Raw genomic sequence first — 27003 nt, forward strand, 5'->3', positions numbered from 1 at the left:
TGGGAGGTTGGGGTGAGCAGACATAAGATCTATAGAATGGATAAGCAACAAGGTCCTACTGTACAGCACAAGGAACTATTTCAATATCCTGTGATAAACCATAATGCAAAAGAATATATACCTATATATGTAACTGAATCATTTTGCTATATAGCAGAAATTAACACAACATTGTAAATCAACCATGCATCAGTAAAATAAACTAAAACGAACAAACAAAGAGAACCCACACACATGCTCTCCCTGGGCAAGGGCCCAGGGAGATGTCACAACATTTAACCAACCAGAAACCAACACACGAAACCATTCAAGGAAGCAGATTTCACCTTGATGAGCGGCCACGTGAGTCCTTGCTAATTAAATGCAGCTAAGAATTATTTCGCCAAGGCCCACTCAGGAGGCTGCTTGCCGAGGAGAACTGTTCCCAAATCTTCTCCTGTTAGAGACTCCCGGAGCGACTTGGAGAGAATGGAGGGAGGCCCAGGGGTCCTTCTCGCATTTCTCACATTTGCCGCAGCCTAAAGTTCATGCTGGATTAGACTTTTCTAAACCAAAGCCAAATGTGTTTTGATTGCAAGCCTATTTCTAAAACCTGCTTGTGCCTTAAGCAACCAACTCTCTGGTTGAAACATCATGTTTCCCCCCTTCAAGTAGAAAATTGTGCTTTAATATTTGACGATGTTCAGGAATATTTTTAAATGTTTGGTCTCAACAAAGATAGCTTCGGTGACTCAATAGTTTTCTCCTCTGTGATTATGTGCGGCATAAAATTCATGGCCCTATTTTTTTTATAAAAACATAAACTTGGGAGAAAAAAACCAAGTGGTTTATAAATATTAACCAGTTTTTCACAGATAACAGTGTTTAAAATAATAACACTTGCACAGCACCTGACAGTTTAGAAAAGCTTCAACATGCATCATTTTGAAAAATTCAGAATAAACATTTGCTTTATAAGGAAGGGCCTTTGATTTTGCCCTGTAAACTTTTGATCCATAACTTTATATCCTAAAGCATTCTGGCACATATAAAACTGAACGGTCTTTTATGAATATATTTTGGAAGTCTGCTTCCAGAGTTCAGTTCACAGGCATCAGAGTGGGGCTGTTCAAACTTCTGGCCCAGATTAATTTTAAAAAGCTGCATTTGGATGGGGAGTGGTTTCCAAAGGTTTAACTGAAAAGTAATTGATTTCACTGGAAATAAAGGTCCAGGTGTGATACCAGCTGTAGTGTGGTCATATTTTTCTTGAAAATCTAGAATGTCTTGAGGAACACATGGCTGTCATGTGTCCCCTCTCAAAAATGTCTTAAGTACCAGAGGAGAGCAGGGTAAATTGAAGCCCTTCCCATCCAGGATGTGTGGGGCGTTGAGCGGAGTGGGAGGGCGGGAGGAGGGCTGGGGTGTAACAGAAGGAGCAAAGATGAGAACGCCAGTATTCTGAGTCCTCAACCGCAGAGGAAGCGCCATGTACAGGGGTCCAGGATGAGTGGAGGAACTAGGCATAGAGAACAACCTAATGGGTGACCATGAGTTGAAACACAGCAGAAAGTTGCTTCCTGAATACCCCTCCTCACGTGGAGCTCTCTGCACCAATAAGCACGCAGTGGCATCCGTGGCTCCTCTGACCCGTGTCAGGTTGGCCCGAGACCAGCCCCATCATGTAGAGGGGGGCTGCCCCTCTTCTACATCCCAGGATTGAATCTTGGGAAGAACTGACAGGAAAAATAGGCTTTGGGAAAGTCTGCTCTGCGGGGCACTGATGCGCCTTCCTCTGCCAGGACAAAGGTGACCTATTGGGCTGGCCCTGGGCAGGACCAGGTTCCATCTGAGTGGACTGCTGTCAGACGTCATCCCGTTTCTGGGATCCAAACCCACAGCCTGCTCCCAAACAAACTGAGATGAACGTTGACCTGGAGACATCAAAGCAAGAGTCTGGTGTCCCTGTGGCTGAGCTTCTCAGTTTCCTCTGGAGAGAAAGTGTTTCCTCGGAGCCTGAAGGGGATAAAGCAAAGAGAGGTTTGAATAAGACCAGGACCAGAGCAGTGTTTTCAACCGGGAAGCTGCCGCTTTATGAACTCATGCCTGGATGGCCTGGCCCTCCGGCCCAGCTGCAGCTCTCCTGGGAGAGAAGTCTATGCAGGTTTCACCTTCTGTCAGCCAGGATGGCTCATGAATCACTGTGCACGATTTAACAAGCCTTCATGGCCCTGCAGAGTCCACACTGGGCCCAGCCAGCCCTGACTCCCAAGGCTGGCCATTCTTTTTAAGGCAACAGCAGAATCTGTCAAGAATGCAATGAGCAAATCCCAATGTCCTCCCAAGCTCTGCCAATAACACCAGAACCCTTAAAATATCAACCTGATGCTAGCTTGCTCCCCCCGGACACAGAATGTGACATTTCTCAGAACTGTGCAATGGTTTAAGAAAAAAATAAAGCCCACGCTCTACCCAGGACCCGAGGACCTCACAGGCTACAGGGATTACACAATCGCACAGAAAGGAAATATCTCTCCATCGTAGGACAGATTTTTACAAGTCTTTATTTTTAACTTCATCATTTGATAGCTACAGTTGCTACTGCCTTGATGTGCTTTTTGAGGGAGGGACAAATCTGCATATGGAAAGCAGGGTTCACGAGCTTTCAGGAATGAGGCATGTAATATACAGCAGCCGAGGGGGCCTGGCCCAAGCCAATCGGCATGGTGGGTTTTCGGGTCAGCCTGAGCCGGTCTGCCCAGCTGAGTGGGGTCAGCCTGTCCTCTACTCTGCTTAACTACTGGCATTCTAAATGGAGTTCCAGAGTGGCCAGCTTTTTTTGAGAAACCCCTGAAAGATGGATTTTTATAGGGAATGTCCTCATTTTAAGATATTGGTTTCTAGCCCAGTGCCTGAAACATATATAGTGTCATTCACTCATAACATGTTAAATCAGGAGAAACCTTTCTACCTATAGTCTGAGTGATAAATCTGTATTTATCCAGGGGGAAAGAAGAAGGAGAAATCTTTGAAGTTGTGACGCACTGCTCTTTTCAAATACATAAAGGAACATGGCTTTTCATTACGTATAAGACTTGGAAACACTGGCCAACAGCTCCCATCCTGTGTAACAGCCGCCCAGAACGGCAGAGGGTCTAATACAAGAGCATTGACCTGTGAAGGCAGATGGGATACCCAGGGAAGGCAAGGGCTGAGTTCTTTTCTCTGTTTCCCTCTTCAACCACACCCCAAATCCCACACGATTGCCTAGAACAGAGACATTCCTGAATAAACGCTCATGATTTAAAAATGAGAGAGTTGGTCCCAGCTTAGAAACATGATGACATCTTTCCCAGGGAACCAGACCCATCACATGCAGAATGGGACTAAATGTCAGGGTCATAAGGGATCTTAGAAATTCTCAAGTTTCTCTCTCCCTTCACCCCAATTTATAGATTGGAAAACTGAGGGAGGTTAAAGAGGCCTGCCCAGGGGCCTTACCAGACTTCCAGGATGGTGTCATTCTTTTCAAGGGCCTGCAGGAGGGCTTCTGCCCCAAGGGAGGTGATGCCGTTGTTAGACAGCCTGGAGAGGAAGATGGAGTGGTGAGCTCTGAGGATGCTTGCTTGTCTTCTTCAGCCTGTTTAATTAAAGGAGGCTTTGGGAGCCGGCCAGCCTCCTGAAGCCCACCTGCCCCCTCAGCATGTCCCTCTCCTGCCAGAGATTCCCAGTGAGCTCATCCGCAAAGGCTCAATGCCCAAAGTGAAATGCACCCCTCTCTCCTCCATTCACCAGATGAGTATTAAGTACCTGCTCCCTTAGGAAGGAGCATGGTGGTTAAGTACGTGCATTTTAGTGCCAGACCTCCTGGGTTCAAATCCACCTTACGCTACTCCCTTTTTGATCTCAAGCAGATGAGTCCCAATTTCCTCATCTGTAAAAAGGACCTAGAAGAGTACCCACCTCATGGAGTACAAGAATTAAACTAAGAATGGCATATTCTAAAGCACTGGGCACTGTACTTAACTGATAGAAAATAATCGATGAACAGAAATATTGTCATTTAAGAGCCTTGGGGGCACAAGGACACAGACTAAAGAAAATATGAGGTTGGAAATGGGGAGGGAAGATGGTATACAGTCAGGGACAGCAGGGGGAGAGCCAAGTGGTCCCCACACTGCTCTTTTGCTCACAGCTGGCCTTCTATAATCTCCACTACCTGGCTTCCCCCTCAACAATTTCAGGAACTTCGGAGAAGCTGACCCTAAGGCAGTGCTAAAAATAACAGCAGGCGATATTTTTAGAGCTCTTACTATGTGCCACGTCATAACCTACATCACCTGGGCTCACGCTCAGAACCCTATGTGGAGGGTTCAGTTTTTACCCCATTTATACTTGAGGCAACTGAGGCACAAATCCAAGTGGGAACGGCTGGTAATGGTGGAGCTGGGGCCCAAACCCCAGCTGTCAGGCTCCAGAGCCTGCAGTCTTAACCAAGGCCTGGCACAGACCACGTCTGGAAGAAGGATGTAAGCTTTGCTTTTCTTTTTTAGGATATGTGAGAAGCTTGATTTTTATGGGGAAACAGTGGAGGAGGATACAGTTCAGTGGTGCTGAATTATAAGACGCTCGACAGAGCAGCGTGGGACATCGGCGGCTCCCACTGCCTGGCATCTGTGGGGTTCGAGTGGGGTAAGTCTATGACAGTGAGGGAGGACAAATGCGCCTCATCCGCACACGGTCGATAATAAACCAGGTATTGCCAAGAGCCGCCCTGCGTGCAAAGCCTGGGATCCCAGCGCATACAGACCCAAGCTTCACCAGGGCCTCCGAGCCCGAGCTTCATCCCTGTGACGAGTGGAAGTGTTTTCCCCAAACACTTGGCAACTTCCTAGCCCCTGTGAAGCAACACAAACAAGTGTTGCCAGAGTGGATCGCGGGTTGGCAGCAAAGCAGACGTTCTCCCGGCTGCAGCTGTCTGCTGGTCTCGGAAGGTGAGTGTTTTCCCCGGGCCACGCTTGCCAGGGCAGAGGCCAGTCTCCTCTAGCAAAAAGGGCCATCTGCTGGTACCCTGACATACCTGGGAAATGAGACCTTTGGCACCATGGCTGGTGTGACGCCAGCCTCAGAGAGCACCATTCCACAAGCCTGTGGTGACCACTGGCTGGGCCCCTGCTCATACCCGCCATCCCTCTCCTTGTGGCATGGGTCCCTGACCACTGAGTGCGCCTCTAGTGGTCCCCTGATCACCTCCCCGGCGACACCACTGCTGCCCAGCCCTCCAGCTCTGGACCCGCAGGACCTCCATGAGCTGCCATCCCCTTTCACCAGCTTCCTCCACTGCCCTCAGCCTGATCCACTTTCCATCTCTCACCTGGAAGGGTGCAAGAGCCTCCTGGCTGGTCTCCCTGCTTCCATCTTACCCTCCTTCCACCTGTTCTGCACAAAGCAGTAAGCACGATCTTTGGATGATATAAATCAGATCACATGACTGCCCTCATTAAAACCCTCCGAAGCCTTCTCAATGTCCTTAGAATAAACTCCCGAATCTTTCCCAGAGCTCTGAGGCTGCTGTGGCCAGCTCCTTCCCACTCCACCATCCACTACAGTCCAAGCTCACAGGCCCTCCTTCTGTTCTCAAAACCACCAAGCTCGTTTCTGCCACAGGGCCTTTGTACTTGCTGTTCTGCCCACCTGGATTGCACGTCCCTAAGACCTCAGCATGGCGGGAACCTTCTTGTTATTCAGGTTTCAACTCAGATGTCACCTTCCTAGAGAGGCCTTACCCAGCAGCAACTCCCCTACCCTCTCCAGTCACTCCCTGTCATCTCTCTCTGGAATTTTCTTGAGAGCACTTATTACTAACAGAAATGGTCTCATTTGTTTACTTGTTCATCATCTGTCTCTCCTGTTCAAATTTAAGAGCTATGTGAGCAGGGGCCTTTTTACCACTCTATCCTCAGTGCCTCAAACAGAGCCTGGCACGGACTGGGTGCTCCAGAAACATTTCTTGCATCAGTACATAAATGGATGAACGCACACATGAGTAAAAGCAAGCATGCCTGCCTGCATAACACACCAAGAGGAGCCACTGGGCATGACCATCAGAATTCTCCAGCCTGAGTCAGAGAGGACCCCTGGAGGGGGGGAAGGGCCCAGCCTGTAAGTCACTATAGCGGATGCTGTGGGCAACCCACCCATATTGCCTCAGCTCTCACCTCTACCTCTGAGGGCTGCTTGCCGGGAAGACCCCCATTCTCTGCCTGAGGCCTTTCTGCTGACCCCAGGAGCATGGTCAGCCATGTTCGGGGCAAGCCAGAGGTGCCAGAAAACGAATATCTCCACAGGCACACTTCAATATGTGAAGGACAGCAGCTGGTGGACAAACACCCCCGCTGCCTCTCGCCCACAGCATTGTACCCCAGAGGTCCCCAGGGATAACCGGCTTGATAACACACCTTCTTTTGGTTACTGTCCCTCCCCGGCCTCATTTCACTACCCTCTCACCAGTGTTTGCGGGGACTACCTCCCAAGTAGACAATGTACACTGGAACCCCTGCCTGGGATTGGGGGAACGCAGAAAAAACAGCAGTTTTCTACCGGGCCACCTCCTGTGAGTTAGCCAGGTTGGGAAGCCTCCCAGATCTCTGATTCAGAAACACCCCCTCCCAGGGCCAGTCATTACTGGCCCAGCTCCTGCTTACAGGTTCCTTACTTCAGGACTTTCAAACTTGAATTTTTCTCCAGTCCTTTCGCGAGACAGCACACACCTTCATCCTGGACATGGTTCTCCTCCAGGCTGGCAAGAACAAGGGAGAAAACCCAGTTGATATGGTAATGTTTATTATGGAAGATGACGCCAATAAAAATGAATGCATGTGCCCCCCTCAATTAAGAATATCCAACATCTGAAAACCCACATTTACCAGTAAAGTAAGAACAGGCCAAGCAGGGTATGAGGGTTCTCAATTCCTGGGACATCTTTGGGAGAGAATTTGCCCCAGGGCTTCTTCACATAAGAAGTTCCCTCATGTCCCAGTGACTCAATACCCATTTTCCCTTTCTTTCTCATTAATGGAAGGCTAACGTCATTGGGAGCAGCCATGTGCTTGGTGGAAAAACTATGTTTCCTGCTCTCCACTGCAGCCAGGGTTGGCCAAGTGACATCCACATGGCCACCAACACATAAGGAGAAACTGACAGATGGGACCTCTGGGAATGTTCTTTAAAGGGGAGAGACCCAGCCTTTTGCCCTTCCTGGATATAGAGACTGAACCTGGACTGCAGAAGGAGTGCTGTGGGTGCTGCAGCAGCCACCTTGTGACCATGAGGAAACCAACCATGAGGATGAAACCGCACGCTAAGGATGTGAAGGATTAGAGAGATAGAGTCCAGACCCCTGCTGACCTCATGTAGCTGCCATACCAGCCCTATGCTGCCTACCTCCAAACTGCATGTACATGAAAACATCAATCCTTTACAAGTTTAAGCCACTGTAAATAAAGGTATTCCATCACTTGCAGCCTAATGCAGTCATAACCGAGACACTCACAGTGAGGCACTCCTCTAACAAGAAATTCCAATCAGGATATACTCAATGGTACACTGGCAGTGCTAGTGAGCCCTGGGCCCTGCTAGTGGGCCCTGCAAGGCCCATTGGCAATATTCATCTTGTGGCCATGCTCATAGGTTTCAGTGCCTTTATGCTTCCCGGAAAAATCAAACATTCAGCATTTTATCTCCCTGATATAATTTGGAACTGCCCAGAATATGTCAGAAGAAGGCTAGACAAGTGGCAGCTAAAGGATGGAAAGCTTGGAATCAGGATAAATAGGATTCATGGTTCATCTTTTAACTTCCGCCAAACTCCACTCCACCTTGCACGTGACCCTGACTTTAATATCCAGTGTCCTTAGGCACTCACATTCACCTCGAAAAGACAAAACAGCAGTCATTGGAGCAGCAGCAGCAGCGAGAGTAGTAGAAATACTGTCACTACTACAGTTTCACATTTATGGAGTGCTTACACACACTCCAGACACTGTACTACGCTCCTCACAAGCATTACCTCATTTAATTCTTACAAAAGTGTTTTATAGTGGAAAGCATCCATACTCTCATTTTACAGGTAAGAAACTTAAGATTCAGAGATTGTTACTTAACTTGCCTAAGATCACAGCAGGCCTTGAAGGTCAGCTGGCTGGATTCCAGAGTCTGTTCTCTTAACCATTATGCCCCAGGGAGGCAGTAAACAAACCAACAAACCAATCAATATAATTAAATGAAAAGAATTAGCACCTATATGCCAGGCTCTATAAGCTTCATGTCACCCAGGACAAAGACAAACACAATCACCCAATCATTCAGTCATCCACCTTTGTCTTACACACACAATGGCTTCCACAGAGGAGGCCAGAGAATGAAGAAAGGCTGATGTCTGCCTCTCTAGAGCAATGAATCTCCTAAACTCACCAGAGTTCTTCCAGGGCCATGTTCTTTTCCAACATCAATGCTAAGGCTTGAGCGCCCACACTGCCAATGTCGTTCCCCACCAGGCTGGATGTAATCAAGGAACAAAAATATGTCAGAGCAGGGAGGGACCTCAGAGATAAGAGAACCCATGAAGTGCAAAATGCATGGCACACATTGCCCCATGTCCTAGTCTGCTCCGTGTCAGACATCACTAATTGATTACAGTGCCAGACATCACTAATTGATTACAGTGCTCTTTTTCATTAAGCCCAGAAGTAGCTATAGAATCCTTCCCAACATAGTGTACTGGGCAGCCCCCACTAACAGACTGGAGTTGGCCCTTGAGCTAAAGTGTATCTGATCTAGCCCAAGACCTTCAGTGTACAGATAGGGAATCAAGACCCCCGAGAGGAGAAGTGACCCAAAGTCACCCAGAAAGACTCAAGTGTCCTGATTCCAAATCTAGTGGTTTTTCTTTATCATCCAATTATCTAATACAGGGGGCTAAAAATGAAGTTCAAAGGTCTTCAGAACTGGCCCAAGCGCCTCCCTCCTCCTATTGGCTCCCCCATGACAATTTCAGGACAAACACTGAGGCATACCTGAGCCACCTCAAGCTCCGGTGATCACCCAAGGCTTCAGCCAGCGCCTGGGCTCCCCTGTCGCCCACCTTGTTGCCCCAGAGCCTGAAAAGTCCAACAGAGCCAACAGACAGTGTCAGTGAGAACCCGCCATGTGTTCTAGACATGTGCCTTTCCTCTCTATGGCCCCAATCAGAGGGGCAGGACCACCCAATCCCAGAAAGGTCTCAGGGGGACTCCTAGGTCCCAGCAAAGTGAACTTGCCTCCATTTTTGGAGGGATGGCCAAACTTCACTCAGGTTTCTTTAGCTTCTTTAAATCAGGCTTACAAACAAGATAGTTAGAGACCCACCCAGTGTACACCCTCAGGGACGAGGAACTCATTCTCAATGCCAATTCATGGTTGTGATATTTTTTCCTGACATTAGATCAGATGTGCTTGTGCTAACTGCCACCCACGAGTCCCTAACTACCTCTGGGACCACCCAGAACAAGGCTAACTGTTCTTCCACAAGCCAGCTCTTCATTTCTTCCTCCTTCTTCACATCCCCAGGCCCTTCACGGCATCTAACTCCACCTTTTGGCTCATACACCTCAGACACACCCTAATTTGGACACACCCCTTTTCAAAGGTGAAGCCCCGGTCACACCTTGGGACCTGGCTATTTTACGTGTGGGAAGTTAGGCTGGACCTGTAGGTGCCCACGTGAGCAGAGACAGTGGCCCTGAGATTTTCACTGCACTTTCACTCATTAGGTGAATAGTTATTGAGCTCCGGCCCTGTGCCAGCACCGCTCTGTGCTCCGGGGATGTGACACTGTAATAGCAAAAACCCTGCAAACAAGCTAAAGTGTGCATCGACATGCAACCAGCTAAACGCATCACGACATCCACCAGAATACTGAGGCAGCTGTTCTTTAAAAAATGAGATCATGTCACATGAGAAAAATGCCTACAAGAAAAACAAAATGCAAGCTACAGAACAGTTTGTATCATATGATAGTGTTTGGGAGTTTAGCACAGGGCCAGGCCCAGACAGGTACCTTAATAAATAACGTGTTGAAAGATAAACATCCCCCGATGTGCAAGATGTGATCTCAAGCAGGAAGGAACTCGGTGGGGCCGTGGCCACCCTTTCCTAGACTCTGTGCTGCTACCAATGCATCCTGGAAAAGGTGCTGATGTCTCCAGCAACGCGGTCCCACTCGGGGCTCAAACCGAGCTGGAGGGCAACTTGCCTGCCTATAAAATGGGTTGGAACACCCAGCTCTAAGGTCATTCTCTCTTCCTACAGTCTTGGGTTCTAAAGCCCGCAGTTATTATCAAATGGATCCTAGTTTACACCAGGAGAAGATAGGACAGGAGAGGGGCTGCAGGGAACTGTACAGGTACAACACTGGAGGGTATCGCTCTGCCCAGCAAACAGAGGAAGCCCCACTCAGGGGCCCTGAGGTCTGCAGGACTGCCCTCCCTGCCTGCGTCTGACCCCTCTCCCCTCCCTGGCAGGCCTGGCATGACCCTACAGGTGGCAAGGGCTCTGCAGGACTTGGTGCAGCCCCTCCCATCCTGGGTCCAGTGTCCGAACTTCCCCACTTCCTTCTCTCTCCTTGGCTCTCACCCCAGGCTGCGCATCATCTGGGGAGCTTTTTAAAATTACTGATTCCTGGACCTTGTATCTGGATATTTCATTTAATTGGTCTGGGGCAGGCAGTGGCATTCTTCAGGACCTCCCAAGTGGTTCCAACCCATAGACAAAGGTGAGAAGCACAGCCCTAGCACCCTCGAGGACTTCCTGCCACCGCTCATGGGCTCTGCCCTCCCCCAACCCTGACATCCTGAACTTCCTGTTTATTGAGCTCGAAGCAAGGCAGAGGCAGCCTAGGGCCGCCCACGCTCTCCGTGCCTCGCCCTCCCCACTGCAGCCTGGGCAGCCTCTGGGGCCTTTTGGCTTCGTCTGCCCCTGAATCCTCACGAGCCCCTCCGCCCCAGAATCCCACCTACCCCAGGAACTGCAGGGAGGCATTGGCTCTGAGCCCCTGGGCCAGCACCTCGGCTCCCGCGGCTGTGATGTGGTTGTTCCCCAGCCTGGAAGGAAAAGACAGAGGAGGCTGAGAAAGAGAGCAGGATGGGAGGACCATTAGTGCCCCGAGACCGGGGTCTGGTGGGGGAAGTGTGGCCTGGACAGAGAAGCAGGGAAGAAAGCTTTGAGGACTTCTCTGCAGGATGCAGGAACCAGCCCTCCAGTTCCAGCTGGGCAGACGCAGTGCGTGCTGTTCACGCCGGGGGAGCTCCCTCAAGGCTCCTGCGGACTTCATTTTCCACCAGCAAAGGGAAAGGAGTGGAAGGGCCTGTTTTGCAAAGCAATGGGACAGGTTTGAGCAGGAACCACAACAGGCAGCCGCCCAGGAAGGAGGCTTCCCCCAGGGAGCAAGGGTGACTCACTGTTCCACTCTCTCCTCGCTAGACCCTGCCTCCCCCCTGCAGCCTTCCCAGATTCATTGTGGCTGCCCGGTAGCCTCCACCTGTTTGGAAAGGGCCTGGAGCGGGCCAAGGTGGCTGAAAGAAAGAAAGGGATCCTGCTAAGCCTTCGGGCAGGGGCCAAGGAGGGGGTTTCAGCAAAATCCAGACACCTCAGAGAGTTTCAGGGAGGTTCCCAGAACTCTCACCCACAGCTCGAGGCTTCCTGGAATAATAATACAGTTTCATCTTTCAAAACACTTTCATACACTTTAAGCCACTCTGGCTGGCAACAATCCTGTAGGGCAGGTATTATTATTCCCTTCCGGAAGGGGTGTGGCAGCCTTTCAAACCTCTGAGCTTCCTGGGTAACGAAAGGCCCCAGCTGCCGTGCTGGGAAGTCCGACGTCCCCTCTGCACCAAGGCCTGTTTCCAACAGGCTGCTCCCAGCCAAGGACTGGAAGACCTGAGACTTCTCTGCTGGGCACACTGGCTGGAGGACTCCCCAACAGCCTTCTGTCCTCTCCCCGATCTGCACTGGGGTCTAAGATGCTTCCTCCCACCCCTCCTTCCTTCCCTCTCTCCCTCACTCAGGGTCAGACCTACACTGCAGTCGGCCAGCTCTCCCAGCCTCCCCCAGCTTTCTTCCCCGATTTTCCCTTATAGGCATTTTCCCCAGTAAATGTGTTGCACATCTAATCCCTCCTGGGAGCACTGGACGAACAGAATAAACGTGCTGAGAACTTACGTGATTTACCCACCATCTTTCAGGCACTAAGCTCCCTATAGAAAGCACTCACTATATTGTGCCAGCTTTTGACGTATGTTAACTCGCTTAATCATCACAACAACCTATGAGGTAGCTATAACCATTATCTCCATTTTAGAGAAGGGAAAACAGAGACACAGCGATAGTGGGCTGACCCAAGGTCACACAGCTAATGAGAATTCAAATCTCAGGGATGCTGGACCCAAACCTTGGTTGGTCTGGCTCCAGAGCCCTGTGCTCTCAACTATGATGCTACATTGACCAAAAACACAGGTCTCAAGTTCTGGGTGCACCACCTTTCTGCTACCCTACAGCCCTCCCTGGAGGTTGGGCCAGCCCAGCTCTGGCCACAGCTGCTCTCGGGTTCCAGAGTTGGGAGGAGCAGGTGGTGGCAGCAAAAGAGAGTCCTTGGTACAGAATGACACCTCCGGTGTTGGCCTCAGCAGCCCTGCCTGAGACGGAGTCAACAATTTCAAAATGGCAGCTCCTATCCCTAAACCCAGCCCAGCAGGTAGAAAGAAGGGATGGAGGCAACTCCTCACTTTGTCTTCTTTTACTGCCTCATAAATCCAGGAGGCAAGAATATCCCAGAGAGAAAGAGAAGCCAGGCCAACCGAGGGACTAGCTGGAGGGGCGACACAACAGTGTCAGATGGGAGAGAGACTCCAGTTGAGGCCGAGAGGGCTGGGAGCAGCAGAAACGCAGACTTCCCAGACTGCACCCCCCCAAGCAGTAAAAGGACCTTCTGAGAACTTTTTGGCAACTGGCTGCCTCGCTGTGGTGACAAGTGACGGCTGCATTCCGCCCCCTGCCAAGCACGTGCTCAATGTACATCAGGGAACTCGGGCACCCGAGAGCTAGTGACACTCTTAGACACAGGGAAGAAAAAGGTCCTGGAAACCCTCTTCAGTCCTGGGAGATAAAGGTCAAAGGGCAGGAAGCCTCAGCGGAATTGGTCCGGAGTTTGCTGGGGCGGTCACAGCACTAGTGAAACCCTGCTCACAACGAGACACTGCCCCTGTATTCAGCGAGGAGATCACACGCCCCATTATAAGTCGAGACCAGACCAAACTGATTCAGTTGTGGGGATGAGAAACAGTCTCCAGGGGTAGGGAAGCCCCAGGCTCACCTCAAAGCCAAGAAATTCTGCTTGCATGCGAGGAGCTTGGCCATGGAGTGTGCACAGCCGTCGGTCAATTTGTTGTTGAAAAGACTGGAAAGTTCCGAGAGAGAAGAGACATGGAGATGAGATGAGGCACAGTGGATAGCGGCCACCCAAAGCCCGGGTAGCCGGGTCCCTCAAGACAGGAGTCCCCTGTGCCCTCCGGCCACGCAAACGTCCCTGTCCCAGCCTGTCCCTTGCTCACAGCTGTTGCCCAGGCGGCATGGCCTGGAGTGAGGCTGGGGACACGGGGCCAAACGTCCACGGCCCAGCCTGACTTACGCTAACTTCTGCAGCTGCTCACAGCGAACAGCATGTTCAGTGAGCTTGCAGATGCCTCGGTCTGAGACGTTGTTATCTCGCAAGCTGAAAAAAGACAAAATAAATAAATTTGAAAACAGAGCCGATGAGAGAGGGGAAAAAACGAACAAAACCCCAAAAGAGACCTTTGCTCAAGCCAGAAGTACCAGCACCTGTGCTTCTGGGAAACGCCGCAAGGAAAGAGCACCCCGGAAAAGTGGAGACTCCCCCACGCCTGGCCAGGGTGCTGACGTCACTCACTCTGTAGGGTGGGGGGCTTCGGAAGTGGGGACCCAGAGCCCACGCAAATAGATAAATAGACAAATAAATAAAACAGACTCTCGGGCCCCTCCCCTGGAGCTGGTGAGTCTGCAAGCGTGGGGAGGGGCTCAGGGACCTGTGTATTTTAATAACCGTGCCCATGATTCTGCATCTTCAGGCCAACTTGGGAGGCCCTGACTTAAAGGTTAACACCTCAAGCTCTCTGGAGTCCCTCAAAGGAAGTTCTGATCCTGGCAGCCACTTACTAGCTATCTGCTGGTCCCTTTATCTGTAGAAAAGGAAGGATGGTAATGCCGACCTCACTGGGCTCTTGGTGAGGATTTAAAGAGATAGCGCACATGAAGCCCTGTGCGCACCTGGCACATAGTAAAAGCTACCTGTAATATGATCACTGGCACGTGTGGAGCCCTTCCCAATAGTAACAATATTTAATCTTCTTTAACCTTTTGTTTTTGTTTTTGTTCATTTTTTTTTCTTCTTTAATCTTTAATGAAGTAGGTACTATTCTGTCCACCAGGGAGAAGGAAACTGAGGCCCAGCAAGTGAAGCGCCTTCACTAAGGTTGCACAGCACCTAAAGGATTGCTGCCTAGGTTTTCTGGCTCCAAAGGCCACTCTAAACGATGCCGTTGTACAGCCTCTCCCTTCCGGCCTGCTCTGGGCTCTTAACGTCAGATTCATGCATTGGTGGATCACAAAATCAACCCAGAAGGTTTAGAGCAGCATTTTTAAATTGGAAAAAGAAGAGAAAGGAAAAAGAGAGCAGAGTGTATCACGGTTAATAAGTCATTTTGTGAAATTTCAACCTGACACGCCCGTGTGCTTGCTCACACCCTCTCTCGCTGTGGGTCACAGTCAAAAAACTTCGAAAGCCATCGCCCTAGAGTCAGAACCGGGGTCTAAGGAAACCTACACGCATTGGGGCACTTTGTGTATGGGGCTTCTTGAAGCCTGAGGGCTTTGGTTGGCATGGAAACAGCTCCAAGTGGGAGAGATGCAGCTTGGCACTGTGGGAGAGAAACCTCTCTCTCTCTTTCCCTTTCTCTCTCTTCCCCCCTTCCCGCCTGCCCTCCCTGTCTCTGTCTCTTTCCCTCTGTCCCTCTGCCCCGCTCCCTCATTCACTATCTGTCTCTGTCTGTCTCTTTCTCTGTCACACACAGGAAATGCCCACGCAGCAACCTCATGGTTTCTGCCCCTCCCCTGTAGCAATGGCGGTTTCAATACCAAGTGTATGGGGGGTAAATCTCGGTGGAACTTGGTCAGGGACTTTCACTGTCAGTGGAAAATCAGCCTGGTTCCCACAGAGCAGCAGTCTTCACAGTGTGGCCTCTGAACCGCTTGTAGCAGAATCACTGAGTTAAAAACCTAGATTCCAGGGCCCTCACCTCAGACCTACAGAATGGAAACCACTGGGAACAGGCCCAAGAATCTGCATTTCCACAAGTCCCTCTGCACACTCCGGTCTGAGCGTTAGAACCAGACCATCCTGGTCTTTCTCTGAAAATCGAGGCAGGGCCCCAGCCTCCACCCAACCCTTCCACACACCGTGGCAGTCACGTGGGCCTTCCCAGCCCAGGAGAAGGGGCGCCACTCATTCTAGGGATCCATCTATGAGGATTATCCAGACCAGAGGTTCCTGACCCCCTGGGGTTCAAGGACCCTTGGGAGAACTACTTTGGAGGTCCATAATCCAGAAAAACACACATTCGTATTTCTATCAGAACAGCTCCCACAGACAGGTCTCGAAATTCCTGAGTGAATATATCATGATTCCTACTTCCTGGGGAACGAGGGTATTGGGCTGCCATCTTCCGTCGACCCGGCCAGATCCACTCTCCCCCTTCTCTGCCTGGCTCTCGGTGGGGAGCTGATTCCAGTGGACTACATCGCGGACACCCTGCTCCAGCTCCCTGTGGGTCAAGGCGACAGTGGGGAGGACAGGAAGGCCAGGGTTTACCCCCAGCTCTCGCCCTTCCAGGCTGCTGCAGCCTCGGTCCTTCCAGACAGACCTCTGGGCTTGCTCCTCTCGGCCAAGAGCCACTCCTCCCATCCCCCACCCCTTCAGGTCTAAGAAGGCCAACAGCCCTGTCCCTACCCCATCCCCACTGTCAGCGGCCCCAGGACCCTGCACCATCGCTACCTGCTCTTCCTAACTCCTGCCCAAGCTTTTGTAAGCTGTCCCTTCATTAAACTCTCCTCAAGTCATCCAAATCAGCTTCCTCCCTATATACACATGTTTATCACATACATTAACTATGTACCATATACATATTAACTCTCTATGATATGTTATATATTACATTATTATTGCATTGTATTTATAAATCTATGACCACGGTCCTGATAACAAAGGCCACCACACAGTTTCTAGTAGAGATCCATGTGTTTGGCTCCGTGCAGAAAAAAAAAATCTCGCTGCTTTGGCCCAGAGAAGGTAGGTCACCCTGATAAAGTCAAGGAGAGGTTTCTTCTTTGCTCAGGGTCAATCTAAGGTCACCTGGGGTAGACCAAAAGCCCTGGAGAGGCTGTGAGTCAATTTCAAGTTAAAGCTATAACTTTTGCATTCTCAGAGGTTTAAAGCAGGGAGCAGGAAGGCTGGAAGGGAAGCTGGGGAGCCTGCAGCATGCTGGCCACCTGACCTGGGCACACCCTCTGCCCTCATCCGGCCCAAGATGTGAAGAGAGGCCCACGGGGGCTGGGGCAGAAACATGGGAAAGCTCACACCTTCAGACAGGGGCTGAGAGCGGTAAGGGCCAGGCCCAAATCTCTGCACTACATAAGGAATAAAAAAGCAGGTGAAACCCTGTGGCCACGTTCTATCTCTTGGGTCTCGAAATTTCCATCTCATTGGGATTTTAAAGACTCTCATGGGACTATGGGATTAACAGATGTACCCTACCATATATAAAATAGATAAACGACAAGGATTTACTGTATGCCACAGGGAACTATATTCAATATCTTGTAACAATCTATGATGGAAGAGAATAGAAAAAATATATAGACATAGACATATATATGTATAACTGAATCACTTTGCTGTACACCTGAAACTGATACACTATTGTAAATCAACTATATGTCAATTAAAAATAAAATACATTTTAAAAGGTAAAATAAAATCTCTCATGGGGTGCAAGTCACCTTTGATTTGGAGGTGGTTCCTACACATATTACACCCAACTTTGCCTGTGACTTAAAGGTTGCCCTGGTGCCTCTGAAGCCCGTCCACACACAGGTTGCTTGTGGAGAGCAGAGACTGGTAACCAGAAAGATGTGATTTGTGAATCCTAGCTCTGCCATCTCCTATGTGACCCTGGACAAGTTACCTCATTTCTCAGAGCCTCTAATTGAGGATAATGGGGAAAATAATGTCCCTGCCTATAGCCCAGGGTGGTCATGGGGATTAAAGGAGGTATTTCTGGGAAGAGCGTAACACAGTGCCTGGCACGTGGACCATTTCATGAATTATGACTATCGCTATCATAAGTCGAAACTAAGGCCCAGACTGGGGAGGGGACTCGGCTGGGGTTGCACCAAAGGGGTGGCAGGGCCTGGGGCTGGGTCTGGATTCCTGGCTCCCAGCACGGGGCTCCCCTACCTGCACCCTGATGGTGGCATTCCCCCTGTGCCCAGCCAGCATCGCCCAGCAACACTCACTAAAGAGCCTTGCAGACGCCGAGGCAAGGCAGCAGCTGCTCCACGCCCATGTCGCCCACAGAGTTGTGGTCCAGCTGCAGGGCCACAGGCTGCCGGAGGTGCCGCAGCACAAAGGCCAGGGCAGCACACTCGGCCGGGCCCACGCTGCAGAACGTCAGCTTGAGATGCCCGACGTCCAGCCTACGCACAGCCTCCCGCGCCAGCCGCTCCTCCTGCATCTCATACAGGCTCCGGATGAGCCAGATGAAGCTGGGCATGGCATGCACGCTCTTGGCCTCGCCCGGCACGGCTGGTGGGATGGAGCGAAAGTGCTTGCGGAGGCTGCGGGCCAGACACCGCCGGGTGCAGGCCTGGCGCCAGAGCAGGGCCTTCTCGAACACCTGGCACTCGGCCAGCAGGCCCCGGTGCTCCTGGGACAACAGCCCCGCCAGGAAGGCCGCTGTGATCTGGAGATTGTGCGGCTCGGCCCCCTGCAGCAAAGCGGCCACGCTGCCTTCTTTGCACCCGGAATCCCGCATGCGCAGTTTGGACAGCACCCCGGCCAGCGGCGAGCAGCCAGGCCCGTGACAGTTGAAGAGATGTCTGAGCGAGGATGGCGGCGTGTCGGCACTGAGAGCGAGGTAGAATGCAGCAAAGAAGCACTGGAAAGTGATGTGCAGGAATTCCAGGGGGGCTGTACTCCCAGGCACGACCGTCTTGGCACGCACCAGGAAGCCAAGAGAAACCTCCTCACTGTCGACGTGTGCTGCCTGCAGCTGCCTGGGGGAAAACACGTAGCAGCACGTGCCCAAGCCCCACAGAGCCAGGCGGCCGAGGTGCAGGAGGGTCAGGAGACTGCCCCGAAGCAGGCCAGCTCCCAGCCCATGGGCAGCTGAGTCTGGCGGGGAGGCATGCAGCAGGAAGTGCTGCAGGATGAGCAGGTACATATCTGTGGTGGTCTTCGGGGACACCCCGCCCTGCAGCAACAGTTCCCGGTGGCATTTGGACACCATCCAGGAGAAGACGGGCAGGTGGCACAGACTGTGCAGGGCCGAGGTGGCTCTGAGGCAGCAGATGAGGCGCTCGGCCTCCCCAGGCTCGCGATGGCGCTTCCTCAGGTACAGTTCGATGCCCTCTTCCGAGAAGCCCTTGAGGTTGAGCTCCGTGCGCACGTGCTTCCTGAGGCTCGCCGACACCGCATCCGGACGGCTGGTCAACACCTTGCGGGCATTCTTTAGCAGGTTGCCCTGCAGAAGGTTGAAGAGCAGACTCTGGACAGACGTGGGGGCGGTCGGACAGCAGTGACGGTCTCGATCCGTGAATCTGAACCTGAACTCGTCAAAGCCGTCGAAGGTTAAGAGGATGCGCTCGGGGTGGTCGAGGAGGACCTGGAAGACGTCCTGCTGGCCAAGGTCGGGCCAACAGCAGTGTTCAAAGAGCAGTGTCCACACCGACAGCGGTTTCGCCAGGCACTGCAGCTGCCGGCAGCTGAATGGGAAGACGAAGATAAATTCCTGGAAGGCCCTCCCTGAAGCCCAGAGCAGGTGCAGCTGCTGCAGAAGCGTGCTCTTGCCGCTGCCCGCCTCGCCCACCACCAGCACAGTGTCCGCGTCTTCGTTGAGGTGGCCGCGGGTGCTGAAAAGCTCCTCCAGGCCCAGGGTGGCGGGACTCTGCTGCAGAGGCCCTGCCATGCCCGCCTCCGTCCGGATCTCTAGAACATTCTCTGTATATATTTCCTCCAGGCAAAGGCTCTCTGTCCCATCGTAGGTGCTCAGGAAGCGAGACTGAGCCGATACCATGGTCCTCAGCTTGGACAGGTACCTCTTACAGGCGGCATCTGGAAGACAGAAGAAACAAATGAGGTGGCACCATGATGAAGATGGGACCTGACCAGAGGGTGGGCTGCCTGGGGGAATGGGATGTGGCACACGGGCGGTGCTCATCCTGGCTCTCCACTCACAAGCTAGGGACTTCGAGGTTGGTCACGTAATCTTCCCAAGACTCAGTTTTCTCCCCTGTGAAATGGGAGAAGCAGTGGTTCCTACCTTACAGGGATAGGGACCCATGTAAGAAACCATGGCCCAGTGACGATCACGCATGGCGGTTCTTTGTTCAGCGTCCCACACAAAGTGGTCAAAAGACATTGCCTAGCACCATTATTATTACTGACATTGGAAAGAGCTGTAGAAGGTTAGAAGGAGCACCAGGTTGGGGTCAGAAGACCCACATTCTGATGCCTGTCCCACCATATTGGTTCAGGAGCTTTAGACAAGTCCCCTCACCACTCAGCCTCAGTTGTTCTTTCTAAAGGCAAACAAACCGGGCTTAGGAGCCCGGTTTCTGAAGTCAGATACACCTAAGTTTGAAATCCGGGGCCAGGGACTTCCCTGGTGGTCCAGTGGTAAAGAATCCGCCTTCCAATGCAGGGAACGCGGGTTCGATCCCTAGTCAGGGAACTAAGATTGCACATGCAGCAGGGCAACTAAGCCCGCGCCACAACTACTGAGCTCGCACGCCTCAGCCAGAGAGCCTGGGTGCGGCAAACTACAGAGTCCACGCACTCTGGAGCCTGTGTGCCACAACTAGAGAGAAGGCCATGCACCGCAACGAAAGATCCCGCATGCCTCAACGAAGATCCCGCATGCCGCAACTAAGACCCGATGCAGCCAAAAATAAATAAATAAATCTAAAAAAAAAAAAAGAAAGAAAGAAATCTGGGTCCACCATCAGCTTGGGCAAGCCTCTCATCCTTTCTGGCTTCAGTATTCTTATCTCTAAAATTGGAGACAATTCACACCTTGAAGGATTGTTTTAGAAAGAAATGAGATAAAATAGAGTTTAGAAGAATGTTGACATATGGTTAACTCTCACAAAATGGTGTTGATTATCATTATTATTATTGGGTATGATAGGCACAACAGTGGCCCACATCTTAATCCTCAGGATCTGTGAATGTTAAATTACTTGCAAAAGGGACTAGACAGATGTGATTAAACTAAAGACCTTGAGATGGGAAGAGTATCCTGGATTACGTGGGTGGAGCTAGCACTGGATTGTGTCAGGGTCGCTGGGATGCTCCAGGCAAGGACTTAGACAAGGTTCCCTGATAAATATACACTTCCCCATCCTCCTCATACAACCCTCTGCAATAAAAATTCTCATGTCTAGGATGTGTCCACAGAGCTGCTGTTTTTCCTTTATCATCCTAATACCAGCATGAGCAAAACACTCCCTGTGTCAGGGGTTAGTTCTTTTTATAGGAAATGGGGAAATTATGGTCCAGAATCCCAGGGCAGTGGGACCTCAGAGCATCACAGCCTCACTGCCCCCAACCAGGTACTGACCCATTTGTTCTCAGCTCAAAGACTAACAGGTAATTCTCACAGAGCGCTCTGAGCACACTGAAGCTGTACTTATGATCGTCCAAAGGACACACCTTGTGATTGTGCTTCCTGTTCTGTTCCCAAAGCTGATGATTGTCATTGCTTTTTTTTAAAAAAAAATATTTATTTATTTATTTACTTACTTACTTACTTGTTTGTTTGGCTGTGCCAGGTCTTAGCTGTGGCAAGCGGGATCTTCATTGCCACATGCGGGATCTTTAGTTGCAGCATGTGGGATCTTTTAGCTGCAGCATGCAGGCTCTTAGTTGTGGCACGTGACATCTAGTTCCCTGACCAGGGATCAAACCCAGGTCCCCTGCATTTAGAGTGTGGAGTCTTAACCACTGGACCACCAGGGAAGTCCCTGTCATTGCTCTTAACGCCATCTGGATAAACTAGGAGCACTGAACGGAGACCGAAATATACATATTTTCTCAACACTCTGATTTCCCATGCAGGTTTTCCAGCTGCTATCAAAATTCTCCAGGAAAAAAAAATGTATCTCTCATTTTTTTTTTTTTTTTTTCAGTACGCGGGCTGTGGCCTCTCCCTTTGCGGAGCACAGGCTCCGGACGCGCAGGCCCAGCGGCCATGGCTCACGGACCCAGCCGCTCCGCGGCATGTGGGATCTTCCTGGACCGGGGCACGAACCCGTGTCCCCCGCATCGGCAGGCAGACTCTCAACCACTGCGCCACCAGGGAAGCCCCTATATCTCTCATTTGAAAAACAAACACATGTCGGTCATCACTTTTGGAATCGTCACCCTGGGGAATCTGGCACCATGGCACAGTGTTACAATGCGTGAAGAGCCAGCTGTGCTTGATGATATCAACATTAAACATTAACCAAGGGTCAAGCCAGGTACCACGCTCTGGGCAGCATCCCCGTCACAAACCGACGTCTGTGTTCTGTTCTCAGGTGAGAGGGCGCACAGCCAGGTGCCAAGCACAGGCTTCCGACATCCTTCCCACAAGCATGCTCACTGCCCAGAGGGCAGGGCCCAGGGTGATAAATCCATCCATCAGCTCCAGGCACAGTTCAGGGACCCTGGGTGCTCATGAGGCTTCCTGACGGCAATGTGGGAATAAGACACACGAGGCTTGCATCCTCTCTTTACAACCGACAAGCTCTTCTCCCAGGAAAAGAGGAAGTGTAGGTGCAGACGGCCTAAAACCAGATCCATCCTCCCCTACCTTGTCACTCAATCTCCCTGTCCCCGTTTCCACATCTGTAAAGTGGAAAAAACAACACCTACTTCTCAAGTTTGTTGCCAAGGACAGACATCGTAAATTAAGCACCTGGCAGGATGCCTAGGATGTTCGAGCTGGGCCGTCCAAGCCTCTCCCATTCCTGAACTGGGTCGGTGACCATGTGAAATGAGAGATATCACATTATCTAAATCCATTTGGCTCCTGAGTTTCTGATGATGAGTAGCTAAACTGCAGAGATCAAGGGATACCAGCCATTAAAAAGTGTACCCGCATCTTTCCAATACAAGAGTATGGCTAGAAAGGAACAGCTGTATTAGCTCTCAGGACAAGGTACCTCCAGTGGTCACTCCGCAGTGCAGGAAGAAATAAAAGCAAGCCCTAATACTACACACATTAATCCAGTTAATCCTCCCAATAGCCCAGTGAGACAGTGGTGATGCTGCCCTTAAAATGAGGAAACTGAGTCTTAGGGGGGTTTGCACAGCCAGTAAGTGGGATTCTGACAAGTCTCATGCTGGAGTTTTTGCTCTTAAGCACGAATCTGAAAGTCTTTCTCTCCCTTTCTGAAGAACTGAGAAGAACACATATATACCTTCAAAAGGCAGGGCCAACGGGACAGGTAATTCCTGAACACATTGTAGAAGGAAGGCAGCCAACCCATTCGCCTTCACTGTGGCAAGATCAAGGAGCCTTCTTGCCTGTGGGGAAAGCAAAAGTCATTATTTCTCCAGAAGGGCGGATGGAGAAGTGTGGGAAGGTTTCTACTGATTACGACAATACCATGGGCATCTCTCTCCCACCACAATAAAAGGCCAGAAAGACATCCCTAAACAAGATGAATTTAAAGAAGTCAGTACAGTATCGGGTAGTGAAATGAACAGTTGAATATACACATCCAATCTGGTTCCCACTCAGGACCCACTGAAAGAGTGAATAACCGAAAATAGGGGGAAAAAAGAGCCATAACCCTATAGAGGATAGGAAAAACAATTCTGGAAGATGTAAATCACTTGCATAAGAGGTGATTTCATTGAGTCTCTATAATCCCTCCAGGGCCAGCCTCAAGGAGCTAGTGCTCAGGGTACAATTGTAGGTTTCAGGTGCACTAGTGAGAGAGGACCAGAACATGTCTGCTCTATAAATACTTGAACATAAATACTACAAATACTTTAAACCAGCCTTGAACAGACTTATTCCATCAGTCTCAACCAGGCTTACCTAAACTCACGTGGACACCAAATACGTATTTTAAAAAATAGACAAAAACGGTAACTAGAAAGTCCCCCAACCCAGCCCACCCTAACACTGCAATGTAATTCCAGTTCATTCATCCAATAATTCATTATTTCTTCAACAAGTATTTCTTGAGTGCCTACCACGTACAAGGCTCTCAACACAATAAGCTTTAAGACAGAGCCTGGCACGTAGTAGGCATCAAAATAGATTCTGGATGAATAAATTAATGGTGAATGAATTAGTCAAAGCACTGTGTCCAGCACTGGCCCTCTCATGAACTACTGTGAGTTTTTGGTTTTTTTTTGTTTTTTTTTTTTTTAGCGGTACGCGGGTCTCTCACCGCTGTGGCCCCTCCCCTTGCGGAGCACAGGCTCCGGACGCACAGGCTCAGCAGCCATGGCTCACGGGCGCAGCCGCTCCGCAGCATGTGGGATCTTCCCGGACCGGGGCACGAACCCGTGTCCCCGGCATCGGCAGGTGGACTCTCAACCACTGCGCCAGGGAAGCCCCTACTGTGGGCTTTTTCAAACCACTTTTCTGGGACTCAAATTTCCCAATCCATAAAGTGTGGTGTTAATGACTGTTCCATCTGCATCATGGGAGGCCTGAGGTTCACTATTTGGGGGAAAATAAAACAAAGAGTTTCAAAAATACCCAAAAGACACTCTTCTGTTCTTGTGGAATGTCACATTCAGAGGCAGTTATCCCAACTCCAAACGTCTATGATCTAATGCAATTTCCTATTAGAAATCCTATGTGGGCATTTAAACTATATTAGTACATAGTATGCTATATTCATTATTAAACACAGGTTTAATTTAATGAATTTTTATCATCTGTTGAGCTATTCATTTAAAGCAGACAGCATTAAAAGTGTACAAGTACAGAATATCACTGATAACAGAATTGATAGTAGCCAACGGTAATGTTAAGGAGTGCTTACTCCGTGCTAGACACCGTGCTAAGAGTCACGTAGCTCACCTCATTGAACGCTCCCATCTGTGTTTCACAGATGAGGAATCCGAGACAGGAGAGATGAAGGATGGTGAGTTTCCATAGAGAAGCCTAAAGTCACAGGCTTTGAGCCTGCGTCGCCCTGACTCCAGAATCCAAGATGCTCGCCACCATATAACGCTGCCTCTCGTCAGAAGTGGCATGATACCAAAAATCCAGAACAACGTTTTCCTGCTTGGCTCCCCTTAAAGGGGAAGCGCCATGACCCAGGTCTCCCCGCAGGGCCGACTTCACAAACCAGTCTCGGTAACTAAGCACGCTTTTCCTTTGAATTCTGATGAGCAAAGAGGGGAGAGCCTTACCCGCTGGGATGACGTGAAGATGGGCCGCCTGATTTCATCACATTCGTACCGGCTGATGAAACCCCGCGCCTGTGTCAGGTCCAGCACGCCCTCCACGTGGCCGTGGAGTCTCCTGACGATGGCTGGCCGGTGACTCTGCAGGTCACGGGCTGGGTGGGGTGAGTGGGGCTCCCAGCAGCCGGGAAGCTCGGGGGGCTGTCTGTCAGCCTGGGTCTCCCGCACAGCCGCAGTGAGTAGTTCACAGCCCCAAGCACCCTTATTCCAGACAGTGTCCAGGAGGCGCCTGGCCAAGTGGGAGACAGGCTGGCCCAAGAGGCTGAGTCCCTCGTAGTCCTCCCAGGAGAGGACTTCCCAGGAAAGCAGCCAGTCCAGAACGCTCTCAAAGCCCTCCAGGGACCCCGAGACCAGCAGCTCCACCAGCTGGCTCCTCTGTGCCTGGAAAGCGTCCTGCGTGTACATTTCACAATCTGTGGGGGAGAACGAGGCCCAGTGCAGGACTTCTCAGGAAGCAGGCAGGCGGCAGTGGAGAGGGCAAGTCAGCCCCACCCTGAGACCAAGACGGCCACAGTTCTACCCTCAGACATTACCAATGCAAGCTCCCCATTGTAGAGATGTACAAACTGAGGCCCAGAGAAGGCAAGAAACTGGCTTGAGTTCCCACAGAGGGTCTGAAGCAGCCAGGAGTTAAATCAAGGCCCCTGGCTCCCACATCCATGCTTCGTCCCTGCTTCACGAAGTTTTAAAAGGCTTGAGTTAATACTAGGAGCGATGTCTCCCAAGGGCTCAGGCAATCAATTCTCTTTGAGGCCATATGAGAGGGCCCTTACGTGCTGGTTGGATTCAGGCTACCGCAGCTCTCTTTTCAACAATGGCTAACATTTATTAACCACATACAACGTGCCAAGCACTATTCCAAGTGCTTTCATTAACCCTCCCAACCACTGAAGTGGGTACTAGGATCAGCCCCATTATACAGGTGAAGAAACTGAGGCACAGAGAGGACTGAGTACAACTGAGGCTTGTACAAGGGTACAAGGTAGAGGGGGTAGAGCTAGGATTTGAACCCAAGCAGTGCAACTCCAGAAGACGTGTCTTTAATTCCCTTATATTTGGGTTCCCCACAGGGGCCCAAGCCCAGGTCTGTGTAGGTAACCCACTGCTACCGCCAGGGACAGACCCAGAACATTGCTATAAAGATGCCAGCCCAGGTGAAGCGAAACTCATGGTACAAACTAAGACGTTTCAAAGCTTATGGGTGTACTGACCCCAGTCCACTGTCCCCTCCCCAAATGCCCAGGCCCTTACCACCTCCCCACTCCCTTCCACCACACACTGTGTGCCGTCACCTCTGTCGATGGCTTGCTCTGGGCTCAGCCTTCAGACTCTGGGTCCTGGGAATCTGTGGGGAAGCGATCTCACGGAGCTTCAGGCCCTGGGAGTGTCCCCACGCGGCAGAGAAAATCTCTCAGCAGGGCCCCTTCTGCGACAGTCACAGAATCTAGGGCTGTGAGCTGGGGCAGTGCCCGCAGAAAATGAAAGTGAAAGGAGGCAGGCATGGAAAAAGAAGAGGAACGCCAGCTTCTTTCTACAAAAACGGGACATTCCAGGATACTCAAAGGAGCAGACGCCAAGGGGCTTGGAAAGTCTGTGTATTTCCTATTGGTTGTTTATGCGTCTAACTCCCATCTTGGCCCAAGCGGAAGCCTGGGTTTTACTCATCCTGGCATCACTAAGCTTGGCATGGGGCTGGGCCAAGGGGAAGTACAGTGGGAATGTCCATGAATCAAAAACCCACTGAGGGAAGGGGTGGGGCTGGAACTTCCTGCGCCTGTCCTCATATGCCATCCAAAGCAAGGGAAAGGAGGAATCACCAGCTCGGAATGCTGCCAACACTTAGGCTGGAAGCCTTGCGCTGGCCAAATGAGGAAACTGAGGCAGCGAGCTTACCCATGTGTCTGGCAGCTTGGGAGGGAGGGCATCCTCAGTGCAGAGGCCACCGTAAACCAGAAAGGAAAATAGTTCTCTCTGGCCAAGCAGGCCTCCTTCTTGAGCCCACTGCCAAGCAGAGGAGTCAAGAGGGTAGAGGTGGGGAGAGGGGAGAGGAGAGAACAGGACAGGGTAGGAAGAGCTCTGGGCTTGACCCTGGAGTGGTTCTCAGCCCCATCACCACCCCTGCCCAGGTCCTGGGGAAAAGAACTACCATCCACCCCTCCGGA

The 27003-nt window shown here is 51.0% G+C and overlaps 1 protein-coding gene across 14 annotated transcripts; it reads right to left on the reverse strand.

Moving 5' to 3' along the window:
* Window positions 1-804: 804 nt before the first annotated feature.
* Window positions 805-26517, reverse strand: NOD2 (nucleotide binding oligomerization domain containing 2). 14 transcript variants are annotated; one of them, XR_012327883.1, is made up of 13 exons: window positions 24788-26121; window positions 22828-22933; window positions 17662-19477; window positions 13703-13786; window positions 13388-13471; window positions 11034-11117; window positions 9054-9137; window positions 8452-8535; window positions 6695-6778; window positions 5354-5441; window positions 4790-4877; window positions 3481-3564; window positions 1978-1995 (listed from the first exon to the last, which is right to left on the reverse strand). XR_012327883.1 is itself a non-coding variant. In XM_019932492.3 (12 exons), exons 2-12 carry the CDS (start codon window positions 25244-25246, stop codon window positions 1923-1925), a joined length of 3042 nt encoding a protein of 1013 aa, XP_019788051.1. In that variant the 5' UTR covers window positions 25247-25254; window positions 26134-26517; the 3' UTR covers window positions 805-1922. The 14 variants fall into 14 exon arrangements, 8 of the variants coding, with proteins under 8 accessions (XP_019788051.1, XP_019788055.1, XP_019788054.1 ...); XM_019932492.3 differs by lacking the exons at window positions 4790-4877; window positions 5354-5441 and adding an exon at window positions 26134-26517 and having other exon boundaries at window positions 805-1995; window positions 24788-25254; XR_012327882.1 differs by lacking the exon at window positions 1978-1995 and having other exon boundaries at window positions 3509-3619.
* Window positions 26518-27003: the final 486 nt, after the last annotated feature.

Source organism: Tursiops truncatus, chromosome 19, assembly GCF_011762595.2.
Source record: "Tursiops truncatus isolate mTurTru1 chromosome 19, mTurTru1.mat.Y, whole genome shotgun sequence".
Lineage (NCBI taxonomy): Eukaryota > Metazoa > Chordata > Mammalia > Artiodactyla > Delphinidae > Tursiops > Tursiops truncatus.

What these genes read in the sequence shown, in the direction of transcription:
- NOD2 (XM_019932492.3), bottom strand. Translation starts at nt 25,246, where the DNA reads ATGTACACGCAGGACGCTTTCCAGGCACAGAGGAGCCAGCTGGTGGAG. An exon ending in TCTTCACGTCATCCCAGCGG is followed by an intron (nt 22,934 to 24,787) that starts GTAAGGCTCTCC and finishes CTTTCCCCACAG; the next exon opens with GCAAGAAGGCTCCTTGATCT. An exon ending in GAGCAGCTGCAGAAGTTAGC is followed by an intron (nt 13,472 to 13,702) that starts GTAAGTCAGGCT and finishes GGAACTTTCCAG; the next exon opens with TCTTTTCAACAACAAATTGA.